The following is a 12363-nucleotide window of genomic DNA, read 5'->3' as shown; positions in this document are numbered from 1 at the left end:
CACCGGAAGCAAAGTCAGTGCCGTCACTGTAACAAGTCTCGAGGCTGGAACGCAGTGAGGTCCACGGCGAGCCATGGAGACGCTTGATAGACAACGGCACCTGGCCGGGTGCGGTGGCTCCCGCCTGTAATCCCAGTACTTTGGGAGGCTGAGGTAGGTGGATCACCTGAGGACAGGAGTTCGAGACCAGCCTGGCCAATATGGTGAAACCCCATCTCTACTAAAAAGAATTAAAATAATAAATAAATAAATAAATAGCTGGGCCATGGGGGCTGGCGCCCGTAATCCCAGCTACTCAGGAGGCTGAGGTAGGTGGATCACCTGAGGTCAGGAGTTCGAGACCAGCCTGGCCAATATGGTGAAACCCCATCTCTACTAAAAAGAATTAAAATAATAAATAAATAAATAAATAGCTGGGCCATGGGGGCTGGCACCTGTATTCCCAGCTACTCAGGAGGCTGAGGTAAGAGAATCACTTGAACACAGGATGTGGAGGTTGCAGTGAGCCGAGATCATGCCATTGCACTCCAGCCCGGGCAACGAGTGAAACTCCATCTCTAAAAAAGAAAGAAAGAAAACAGCACCCTAGGGGCAAGATGGATGGACGACTGGCATGGGTGACACGTGGCCCATCCTCTCCACACAAATCCAGGCAGGAAGGGTGAGGAGGCTGCGGGTAGCACCCCAAAGAGAAATCCTGATCCCCTGCCCAGTGTCCAGACCCGAGCCAGTTTTCAAATTCAAATCCCATCCATTGAAGGGAAAAGCAAGTTCCTGGGAAGAAGGACTCTGCACCACTATGACAAGGGCCTATGGGAATCCCCTACTCCTCCCCGGTGGGACTGATGCTCATTACTCAGGTAAACAGACACTAGGGAAAAATATCCAAATATTTCAGGAGGTGCAGCTGAAAGCAGCTACAGACGTTTGTGGTCATCCCGGTGTCTGCAGGTGAAGAATCCAGAGTGGCTTCACCGTGCGTTGCTGCCTCATGGGCCTTCCTGAGGTTGCAGTAGGATGTCCTCTGAAATGGCTGGGGCTGGGCTGCAGGGCCTGCCTCCAAGGCACTCACTCCCAAACTGGCAAGTGGGCCAAGGGCTCCATTTCACAGCAGAAGAGGTGTGACAGCGAGCACACCCGCGGTGTCTAGTGGTCCCGTTATGTGCTGCACCACCCAGGGGCTGCTGGCTAATGCGGGAATGGGGTGGCCAGCGGGAGACTCAGCCACAGGACCAGCTTGGAGCTACCACCTGTGAAGCCAGGGCACCATCCTCCAGGGTGTATATGCACCCCAAGTCAATGTCCAGTACACGGTGTGCCCAGTGGGTAAAATACCTGGGCCTAAGAACCAAAGAGTGGAAGCAGGAATCGCCTAATTTAGCATCATTCTCAGTGACCTACTTGGAGAATTTGTTCTTCCTGTCCACACAACTGCAGACTCTGCAGGTTCAGAGGTTCTGGTTTCCAAAGCGGGGATGCTTCCACCAAGCGACACCGGTCAGGCCAGGCTACTCATGTCAAGACACCAGTAGGCAGGGGAAGTCACCCATTGAGCAGGGGCAGTTGACCTGAACCATCAGAGGAGGTGGGGTTGCTGTCACACGATGGAGGTGGACAAGACTGTGTGACACCCACATGGGTGTCTCAGGACTCTTTCACCTGATGTAGTCAGCAAATAAGCAAGTGTAGTCAGCTGTGGCTCAAGAAGGGAATGGTCACCAGGGGCTCAGCCTTGTTGGGGCGAGGATCTGGGGCAACGCGCCAGGTGAGCTATCTAGTCCAGCATGGGTGTAGTTGATGGTGAAAGGGATCTGAATGAGTAATCCAGGAGAGGGTTGTGAGTATCAGCTACAAGCCTGAGACTAGCTGCAGCAAGAGCTCATGCAAGAGCCTTGAGGAAAACACAGATGAAACCTACACAGCTGTGATACAGAGAAAATGACATGAGATCTCACATGTGGTTGTAGTCAGATGGGGAACTGGTGCTGAAATACTTGGTGATCTTGAGTTGCTCCATGTGGTCTGCCCCATGTGGGCTGGTTGGGCTTCCTCACAGCATGGTGGCCTCAGGGCAGTTGGACTGCTGACAGGGCAAATCAGGCCTCCATGCATGAGTGCTCCAGCGAACATGGATGTCATGGAACTGACACAATGCCACTTTCACTACATTCTCTTTGTAACAAGTGTCAGAAGCCCACCCATGGGCTAGGCACAGTGGCTTATGTGTGTAATCCCAATACTTTGGGAGGATCCCTTGAGACTAGAAGTTTGAGACCAGCCTAGACAACACGGAGAGATCCTGTCTACAAAAAAGAAAAGAAAAATTGGTTGGGCATGGTGGCATGCAACTGTAATTTCAGCACTTTGAGAGGTGGTGGTGGGAGGATGCCTTGAGCCCAGGAGTTCAAGATCAGCCTGGGCAACATAACAAGATACTATATCTTAAAAAAAAAAAAAAAAAGTTTTAATTAGTGAGGCATAATGGCGCACACCTATAGCCTTAGCTACTCAGGAGGCTGAGACAGGAGGATCACCTGAGCCTAGGAGTTTGAGGCTGAAGTAAGTTAGGAGTCTACTTCTGTATTCTGGCCTGGGCAATAGAGTAAGACTCTATCTCTAAGAAAACAAAAAATAATAAAATAAAAAACAAATAAATAAACAAGATTCAATGGGAAGACACATAGACCCTATGGGAAGAATGTCAAAATCATATTGTAAACCAAAATTCTAAGCCCCAACTGACAGAATGGACTCCCTGTTGGTCAAGGGGATCCCAAAGAAACCCAAAAAATTAGTTCAGGCCATGATGGGAAGTGGGGCTCACACATCACTCATCATAGCCTCCTCCCTTTAAGTCTCAGCACAACTGACCAGCATTCACATTAACACAGAGACGCTCCTTAGACTGACAGAACACTCCTTGTAGCAATAAGAGACCCAGCTCCAACCTGACCCTGGTATAGTATCACACGACACAGAGCAGGCCCTCAAGGAAATCAAAGTATTTTACCCCAAAAGAGATTTTCCTCAACATATTTTGAAATGGCCTTGCAAAGTCGTCTCTTGCGGGGGAAACTTGCATTCTGTAGAGAATCCCCTTCCCTTACTAGTTCTTTTCCAGAGTCTGACACCTTTTAAGGTCCCAAGAGACATGCACATCTATTCTCTCTGAAGCCAGCTATGTGGAGACTTCATCTACATAACAAGAACCTTAGCTTATCTTAACTCAGGCACTTCTTTCTGCCTACTTCAAATCTTCAGGTAAAGCTTAACTCTCTTAACCAATTGCCAACCAGGAAGTCTTTGAATCCACCTATGACCTGGAAGCACCACCCACCCACTTCAAGATGTCCCACCTTTCTGTGCCAAACCAATGTATACTCTACATGTATTGATTTGTGTCTTTGCCTGTAACTTCTGTAAAATGTATAAAACTAAGCTATAACCCAACTAACTTGGGCACCTGTTCTCAGGACCTTCGGAGGCTGTGTCACAGGCCATGGCCACTCGTATTTGGCTTAGAATAAACCTCTCGAGACATTTTACAGAGTGTGGTTTTTCCCATCAACCAAATCCTACAAAAAGCTCATGAGGTGGGTAATGGTGTGAAGGACATCTTTGGCAAATACAGTCTGCCCAAGATTGTGGCACTGCCCTATCAGATAAACTCAGTGACTTAACACAATTATAGCTTATTTTTCCCTCTTGTCACAGCTCTTTGGCTTCCTCATGGTTCCGTGTGTTTCTTCAGAGCCTCCACTGGTGTCTCTGACCTCCCTGTGGTCCTCAGAGTGCTCTCCACTGGGTCAGTGGGTGAGGAAGAGAGCAGGGCTCACCCACAGGAGGTTGTTAGGGGCCAGCCTGGAAGAGGAGCACAGCGCCTCCCCCTCACCATCTCATTGGCTAGCACTCAGCCATGTGGCCGCACTTGGATGAAGAGGCTGGAGAGTGGAGTCCAGCTGTGAGTCTGGCTGACCATGGGGGCATGTGTTAGTGAGTACTGTCCACATCAGGCTCAGAGCATCTGACCTGAGGCCATGGGGATGCAGGGGTTCCGAAGCGGTGGATGGGACTTAAGCAGGATGCAGACTTGCTGGAGAACCTGTTCTCAGGTTCCATTTGTTAAAGCAATGGACAAGAGGACCAGCAATTTTGCTCAGAGCTGCAGCTCTGGCCCCACTAGAAAATGCCAGACAGGGGCACAGCTGTGCGGTTCTCAGACAGTAAACCCCAAGCCACAGACCCTTGCTTTCTGGAGCAGGGAGTGTCAGGTCTCCATATGCAAGCCTGGAGCCCGAAAGTCTTAAGTCCTGCCTGCCCCGGCTGATGTCTCCCACCCCCTGCCTGGGTTCCCCATTGTCCCTGATCACTTCCCCGGACAAGCCCCTCACCCAACCCTTCCATCTGAAACTGTTCTGAACTTGTATACTCCTTGCCCCTACCCCCCACCACTGTAACTGAACTTGCTCTGCCACACCCCCACCCCCCAAAAAACTACCCAAACCTATAAAACCAACTCCTATCCCACTGCCCTTTGCTAGTGCCCTTTTCAGCCTTAGCCCACCTGCACCCAAGTGAATAAACAGCCATACTGCACACACAAAGCCTGTTTGGAAGTTCTTTTCATTCAAAGTGCACGTTTTTTCAACAGGGAGTAGTGGACAGGGCTGGCTCCAGGCAACAGTCCCCAACAGGCTGCACCAATGTGACCGCACCTCCCCCGAGCGCAGGCAAGAGGTGCTGTGCTCAGCTCTCAGCCTGGGTGTATCCTCGCTTTGTTCACAGCTCTTCTATCTGCCCCATTTCACTGAGGCTCAGTGAGGTTACCCACCACGCTCCAGGTCACCATCCAGTAACCCAGAAAGCTTGTCTTGGCTCCTCCACTAACTGCGTGATCTCAGACAAGTCAGGTACTATCTGTGAAAGCCTGTTCTCCTTAAAATGGAGAAAGTTGAGCCAGGCGCAGTGGTTCATGCCTGTAATCCCAGCACTTTGGGAGGCCGAGGGAGGAGGATCCCTTGAGCCCAGGAGTTTGGGACCAGCCTGGCAACATAGTGAGACCCCCGTCTCTAAAAAATGTTGTTTTTAATTAGCTGGTGGCATGCGCCTGCGGTCCCAGCTACTCAGGAGGCTGAGGTGAGAGGATCACCTGAGCCCGGGAGGTCAAGACTGCAGTAAGCCCTGATCACGCCACTGCACTCTGGCCTGGGAGACAGAGTGACATCCTGTCTAAAAAAAACAAAAAAAGAAAGAAAACAGTCCCATAACAAGCCCCCCATGGCGCCGCCCAGATGGTGTTTCGACGCGAGGGAGAAAAGGGAAAGGATCGTCAGGGAAGGCTCCTGGTGGCAGACCTCCCAGAGTCCATGCTGGGCTGCTTTTTGCACCGCAGCCTTTGAACCCCGTAGCGGAGTGCAGAGGGCGGGATGCGGGTACTGCGAAGAGGCACCATCAGAGAGTGGGCTTTGGGCGAGGAGGGGTCTCCTCTGGTTGGGGGAGATCTAGCAGTCTTGGGAAGGATGAACAGGGAGGGAAGGCCAAAAAACTGGAGACGGGGGTGGAGAGCTAAACCACGAAGAGCAGGCGCCCTGCCCGCCGCGGACCCCGCGCCTCCAGCTCCCTCTTCCTGCGCCTCCCGGTGGTGGGCGCCCCTGCCTGCTGGCTATGTGCCCCGCCCCCGCCTGCAGCCAATGGGCGGCGTCCCCGCCCGCGCGGCCGCCCCGCCCCCTGCGAACCCGGAAGTGGGCCCAGCACCTTCCCCGCCGGCTGCAGGGATGGGGCTGCTGCGCTGGCTGCCGCTGCTGGCGCCGCTGCTGCTGCTGCGACTGCCGGGGGTCCGGTCCGCCGGCCCCATTCGGGCCTTCGTGGTGCCCCACAGCCACATGGACGTGGGCTGGGTCTACACGGTGCAGGTAGGTGCGGATGACGCCCCGCGCGCCCCCGAGGCTGCAGCTTTCCTCTTTCCGCGGGATCCGAGCGTGGGTTTGCGTCCCGGGACCCGATGCAAGGCGCAGGAGGCTCACTGGGTTCAGGACCTCACGCTGCTATTCACTGGTTGCGTCACTGACTTCGGGCCGGTCACTTCCTGCCTCTGAACCCCAATTTCCCCTTCTGAGGGTGGTGCAGAATGGAGGGGCCCCTGCATTCCCGGCCAGGGAGGGGCGTGGGGATTGACAGCGGTAACCCATTTCCCAGGGAGGCCTGCAGCAGGAGAGGGTGGGGCTGGCTTCAGAGCAGGTGGATGTCAGGTGCTCGCTGGGAAAGGGCGGGGCTGGTCCCCCTCGGGGCTGAATATTGGAGACCAGCTCAGCGTCCTCCACCACCCAGGACAGGGGTGAAGGTGGACCTGTGGTCACCTCCTGGTTCTACTCAGGACCTTGGGTGAGGGGCTTTGCTCCCTGAGCCTCAGTTTCCCCATCTGTAAAGGGAGAACAGTAATCCCTACGGTACATCCAGGGAGCCTGGGTGCCCCAGGAGTGGCAAGTGTCAGATTCTTAACACAGCCAGGCTGCCAAGACTTAAGAACTGGTCTGACCTGGGGCAGCCCTGGGTTCCCCAGGTGGCCAGAAGCCAGCCACCAATGCTGCATTCACCGTCCCTCTTCTGCTTCCTGAATGCGAGAAAGGGAGGTTCGCATTTCTGTCATCTGCGTAAATGCTCAGTGGCCCCGACCTGCCCGAGCCGTACGAGGATTGGCTGTTGCCCACAACTCTGAAGGCAGCAGATCTGGCCCCCACTTCACTCCTCCCCAGCCATGCTGGTCTCTATCCTTACTCCCTACACCTCCAAGACCACTCCTGCCTCAGGGCCTTTGCACTGGCTGTGCCCCCGCCCAGAAGGCGTTCCTCCCCAGTGTCTGCCAGACTCAGTCCCTCCCTTCTTTCAGGTGGTTGTTCGAAAGTCAGTTTTTTGAGGAGAACTTTGCCTAACCCCGTCTACACCTCTGCTCCCTTCCTCATCCGTCCTGTAGGGTTTCTCCATAGGCTTGCCTTGTTGCCTTGTTGCTCATTCTTCCCCTGGAATGGAAGCTCCACAGGGCAGGGGCTTTGTGCGTTTTGTTTGCTGATCTGTCCTTACCAGGCCTGACAGACTAGGTACTCTGCGAATATTTGTTGAATGAATGTGTGATATGAGTGCAAAAAGAAAATGAGGGGAAAGCCTGGATTTTCTTGAGTTTCTGGGGTGGATGATTGGGCATTGTGGAGTGAGAAAGGAAATACCTACATAAGTGAACAGAAACCTTTTGTGAATTTGGATATAATGGATATAATGTCTTCACAGAGGACATTACTAAGAGAGGGGTGACATTTTAAAGAGAGAGCAAAAGTCGCAGGAAGAGGGTTTGATGTCAAGGGTTAGGTCCGGTCCTAGGGAGCATGTGGCAGCCTGGGGTGGGGAGTGAACCACCCAAAGATGGAGACAGCCTAAGGGTAGGGGAAGCATGTCCACTACAGCCAGTTTCCAGCGGAGGAAACCGAGGCCCAGAGAGGGTCGGTGCCCTGCCCAAGGCAGCTCAGGAATAACCCCCATGCCCCCTGACTCCCTGCTCGGTGCTCCTTCCATTCATTGAAGCACTCTGTGGGCACCCCTGTGTGCGGGGCCCTGGGGACTTGGATGGGAACACACTACAGCTCTGGCCCTCGGCACTCCCAGCCTAGGGGAGGCAGACGACTAGACCCCGGGGACAGCCTGGGGAGCTACTCCTCTCAGCACCAGTTTTCATCATTTCAGCCCCAGCAGGCCCCTTTGGGGTCACTGGACCACACCCCACTGGACCCCAGGACTTTCCTGTGCTGCCTCCCAATTGCACACTCAGGGCTCAGCTTGCTTGCTCCTCTGGGAAGGTCACTCTGACCCCTGGGCTGGGCGGGCACGTGTCTCTGCCCATGTAGGGTGTCTGTTTCCCTCCCTCTCCCCCAGGAGAGTACGATCCCATCCGGTGGGGAGAGCCTGGTGCAGAGCGGGTGCCTAATAGCTGTGTGCTGGGTGAGAACAGGGAAGGAAGGGCAGAGGCCCCAACTCTGTGCAGAGGTGCCGGACGAATGGCAGGGGCCCCAGGGACACTTGGTCTTGTTGGACCGGGGCTGGCGTGATGCTGTCCCCACCCCAGGAAAGCATGCAGGCATATGCTGCCAATGTCTACACGTCGGTGGTGGAAGAACTGACCCGCGGGCAACAGCGCCGCTTCATCGCCGTGGAACAGGAGTTTTTCCGGCTGTGGTGGGACGGCGTCGCCTCGGACCAGCAGAAACGCCAGGTAATGAGGTCACCAGGTGACACAGCTGGCCCAGTGGCCTGGCAAAGACCTAGGCGGAAAACTCAAGGGGGCAGTTCTAGCCACGGCCAGGGTCAGGCTAGCGTAAACCACAGGACCAAAACCCCGCCGGGCTGTTCACAAGCCTTGTTTAGATCAAGGTTTACGGTCAGTTTCATGCATGGGAGAGATTGATTTCGATTTAATACTGAATTTCTAGCTACTCTTAAAAAAGCTGCCAGCTCTGGCAACCCAGCTGTGCGCTTCCATGCCAGCTGGCACTAAGTCAGCGGTACCTCCTGACACCAGGTGTCCCAGGCATCCTGAGCCTGAGTCCTGTTCTGTCATTTGCATTGTCTGCCTGGCCCTCTGGGCCCCGGGTCTGGTGACTCTGGATGAGGGTGCAGCGGTCCCTATGGTTTGAGGGCAGGCAGCAGATTGCTTCAGCATGGAGAGTCAGAGTCCCCGCTGCACAGCGAGGCAACCTGGGTCCCATCCTGCCCCCGCACCAGGGGACACGGCTAGCCCCTGTGAACCTCAGATTCCACTTCTATTAAGTGGAGGTGACCTCCTCATTGCAGAGAGGTCATGCCAAGAATCAGGCCCTGGCCTGAGCACTCAAGACGATATCAGGGGCTCTTAGTTGTCTTCCCGGCATCCACCTGCCTTCAGAACAGTTGCTGATCATAAAGTTCAGAGCCGCCAATCAACTTGCTCAAGGGAGTGAAGCCAAGAAGGGAGAGCAGGGAGTCCACCAGGTCCCGCCAGAGTCACAGGAAGGAGTCGGACATCCGGTGGTCACTTGTTGCTGCCAGATAGTGGGGTTGTTACCTCGAGTTAAGGAGACATTGCAGGTTCAGAGAGGGCAGGCCACTGGCCTGTGGTCACACAGCTTGTAAGCTGGAATTCTGGGCCAGGCATGCCTGACTTGAGGCAGGCCTTTCCAAGTGTCCTGTGGGCGGCCCATGCTTCTTTAGGCAGACCCTACCAAACCCAGTGTCTGTCTCCTAGCCCTTGAAGACAAGCATGGCCCGCTTGGCCCAGTAAAGACCTGAGCAGGAAACGTGTGTCCGGGCTCCCTCGAGGCAGGAATTTAGGTGCTCACTTAATATTGGTTGAGTGAGTGATCTACAAGTAATGCACCTTAAGAAGCAAACCAAAGGCACAGCTCTAAACAGCTGTGTGTGCACATCCCGAGGTGTGGAGAGGCAAGGGCGTGCCGTTGCTAACTGACTTTAAGTGGTTTGGGACAAAGGCGGTTTGTGTGTAGAGATCGGTTACAAATGGTAGTGATGAGTGAACCTTGGGAGAGGATACGGGAGCTCTTTGTTCTATTCCTGAAACTCTGATAAAGTTTACAATTACTTAATAACATAAGACTTAAGAAAATCTTATATATACGAATATATAATATATCTCAAATGCCACCTGGGGGCCGCATGATTTCTAGTAGGTGGGGACACTGTGGACCAGGACAGACAGTGCCCTGCTTCTGCAGAGGAAGCAAGGGTGGGGAGTTTTATGCAGGGCATGTGTGGCGCTGTAGGCGTGTGCCCCACAGACCCAGCCACACTCAAGAGCTGTAACCGGCTTTTTTCTCTCTGCCTTCCCATGTCAAGGTCCGCCAGCTCCTGGAGGAAGGACGCCTGGAGTTTGTCCTTGGAGGCCAGGTCATGCATGACGAGGCTGTGACACACCTTGATGACCAGATCCTGCAACTCACAGGTTTGGGCACCATTCCCTGCACCCAGGATCCCTCAGGACCTCCAGGGGACTGGGACTCAGTATCCGGAGCCCCAGGTTGTGAGCTCTTTCTGCCCCCTTAGTGGGATGGAGGGACCTTAACCAGTGAAAGCAGTGATTTGCTAGTGCCGCATTCATGTGTCACCAAGGAAGTTAAAAGTAGGGGTTAAGAGCATGCATGCTGGAGTGAAATGGGCTTGATGTATCCTGGCTTTGCCAATTCCCATCTCTGTGACCCTGGAAAGGAAAGTAACTTTAGTTTCCTCATAGATAAAATGAGTTTGATGGTAATACCTACCTCAAAGAGTTGTTGTGAGTATTAAATTGGGATCATTCAAATAAAGCACTTTAATAGGATGTGGGTTCCCTAGTAAATGCATGGTAAATGTTTGCTGCCTTCACCATCACAATCACCACCATCATTATTACTACCACTGCCACCTTCAGCACCACAATGACCATCACTACTACGTAACCACAGCCACCATCACCACCACTGCCATTCACCATCACAGTGACCATCACCGTCACCACCACCACCACCACCACCACCACAGTGACCATCACCGTCACCATCACCACCCTTCACCACCACAATCACCACCACCACCACCATCACCACCACCACCCTTCACCACCACAATGACAATCACTACCACCACCACCATCACTATCACCACCCTTCAGCACCACAATGACCATCACTACCACCATCACCACCCTGAAAACGCTACCACCATGATCACCGCCATCACCACCCATCACCATCACCACCACCATCACCACATCCGTCACTACCATCACCTCCACAATCAACATCATCATCACCACCGCCGCCACAACCATCTTCCTCACCACCGTGTCCGCGGTCCTCAGCACATCCTCACATTTGCTAAATGGTGAGTAGAGTGTCATGAGGCGCTCACCCCAGCCAATCCTAATGGCAGGCTGATGGTGAGGCAGGGTGATGCCCTGTCTCACTTTGCAGATGTAGAAACCGAGACCCAAAGAAATGAAGTGACTGTCTCCAGGGCAGATGACCAGGACTTGAGTCCAGGCCTAGGGACTGAAGCTCCAAGCCCACAGTTGCTCCACGACAGCATGGGCCCTGATTTCCCCACTTGTCAAGCATCCAGGTGGAGTGCGATGTTGTCGGAGGGCGTTTGGGCACTCTCTCTTTTCCCGTGTGTAATTTGAAGTCTTCCCCATCTCAGTTTCCTACTGCCTTACGTCTGGACTTTGCTCAAGCCCTAGACTTGCCCTTCCATGAGAAGGAGGCCTGATGGACGCAGCCCCGTGGCCAGGAGCTCAGCCCGTGCTTGTCCCCCTGCATCCTCACAGGCCCGGAGGTAACGGGGGAAGAGAGCGAGGCTCAGGCTGGGAGAGTGAGCAGCTGGCCCTCAGCCACTGGCTGTGGCTCCCTGACTCCACAGCCCAAGCTCTTTCACTCCCCTGTGTGAAGTGTGGGCAAGGGATCCATCCCAACAGGCCTCCCCCACACCCCTCACAAGCCCACTGCCAGGGCACGTGTGGCACTGTAGGCGTGTCCCCCACCTGCCTCCTGCCCCCTGCACCAGCGAGGAGGCTCCGGCACCACATCTCACCTGTGCCATTTCATGCAATGCTCCCCCTCATTCTCCACCCTCCTCCTCAAGATGCAGCTGAGAAGGCCCTCCCGCAGGAATCTCCTCTGAGGCCCTGCAGCTCTGTATTACCTCCCCACTTCCCCCTCCCTGGCAGGGACCCCCAGCTGACTCATCTCAGTGCCCAGCATAGGGTCTGGCCCAGACCAGTGCTCACTGGGCAAGGCCAGGCAAGAGGTGGGCACTGAACTGCCCTGCCCTGGAGGTGCCCATGACGGGGGTACCTTGCCTCTGGCCTCAGCCCACAGTGCCTAAGTGCTGATACCCCAGTGCTGGCCCTGCAGGTCCAACCTGGCAACTGGAAACCCCAGGGAACCTGAGGCTGTGTTGCTCTGGGACAGGAAGAGCCCCCGGAGACACTAGAGAGAGTGGGTGTTGGGAGGCCCCATTTCCAGACCTGTCCAAGCTCATGGGGCCCTCTGGGGACAGACACATGACAACCCCCTTGTTCTAGGTACAAGATGTACACATATTTTTTTCAGTCCTCAGGGCAATCTGGTAGATGCGTAATCTTACAAATGCTCATTTGTAGAGAAGTTTGAGGCTCAAATGCTTTCAAAGCGTGCCCATCACCAGCTAAGCGATGGGTCCCCGATCTGACCCCAGCCTGGCCGAGTCAGTAAGGTTACTTGTCGCTGCCCCCTCTCCCTGGTGGCTGAGCCAAGCCCTTTCCCATCTGCCAGCTCCTAGTTGCCTCAGAACAGCCTGGTAGCAGGTGGTACT

At 54.4% G+C, this 12363-nt stretch overlaps 1 protein-coding gene across 1 annotated transcript in view; it reads left to right on the top strand.

The window, feature by feature from the left end:
• Positions 1–5774: 5774 nt before the first annotated feature.
• MAN2B2 (mannosidase alpha class 2B member 2) overlaps positions 5775–12363 on the top strand; it is a 46034-nt gene continuing 39445 nt past the window's right edge. Inside the window, exons 1-3 of the mRNA XM_012434997.3 lie at positions 5775–5912; positions 8111–8257; positions 9874–9979. Coding sequence (XP_012290420.3) covers positions 5775–5912; positions 8111–8257; positions 9874–9979 — 391 coding nt within the window. The remainder of the gene's footprint in view (positions 5913–8110; positions 8258–9873; positions 9980–12363) is intronic.

Source organism: Aotus nancymaae, unplaced genomic scaffold, assembly GCF_030222135.1.
Source record: "Aotus nancymaae isolate 86718 unplaced genomic scaffold, 86718_ANA_hifiasm-v0.15.2.pri h1tg000006l, whole genome shotgun sequence".
Taxonomy (NCBI): Eukaryota; Metazoa; Chordata; class Mammalia; order Primates; family Aotidae; genus Aotus; species Aotus nancymaae.
The sequence above is the reverse complement of the archived record's forward strand: the minus strand, read 5'-3'. Positions and strand labels throughout refer to the sequence as shown.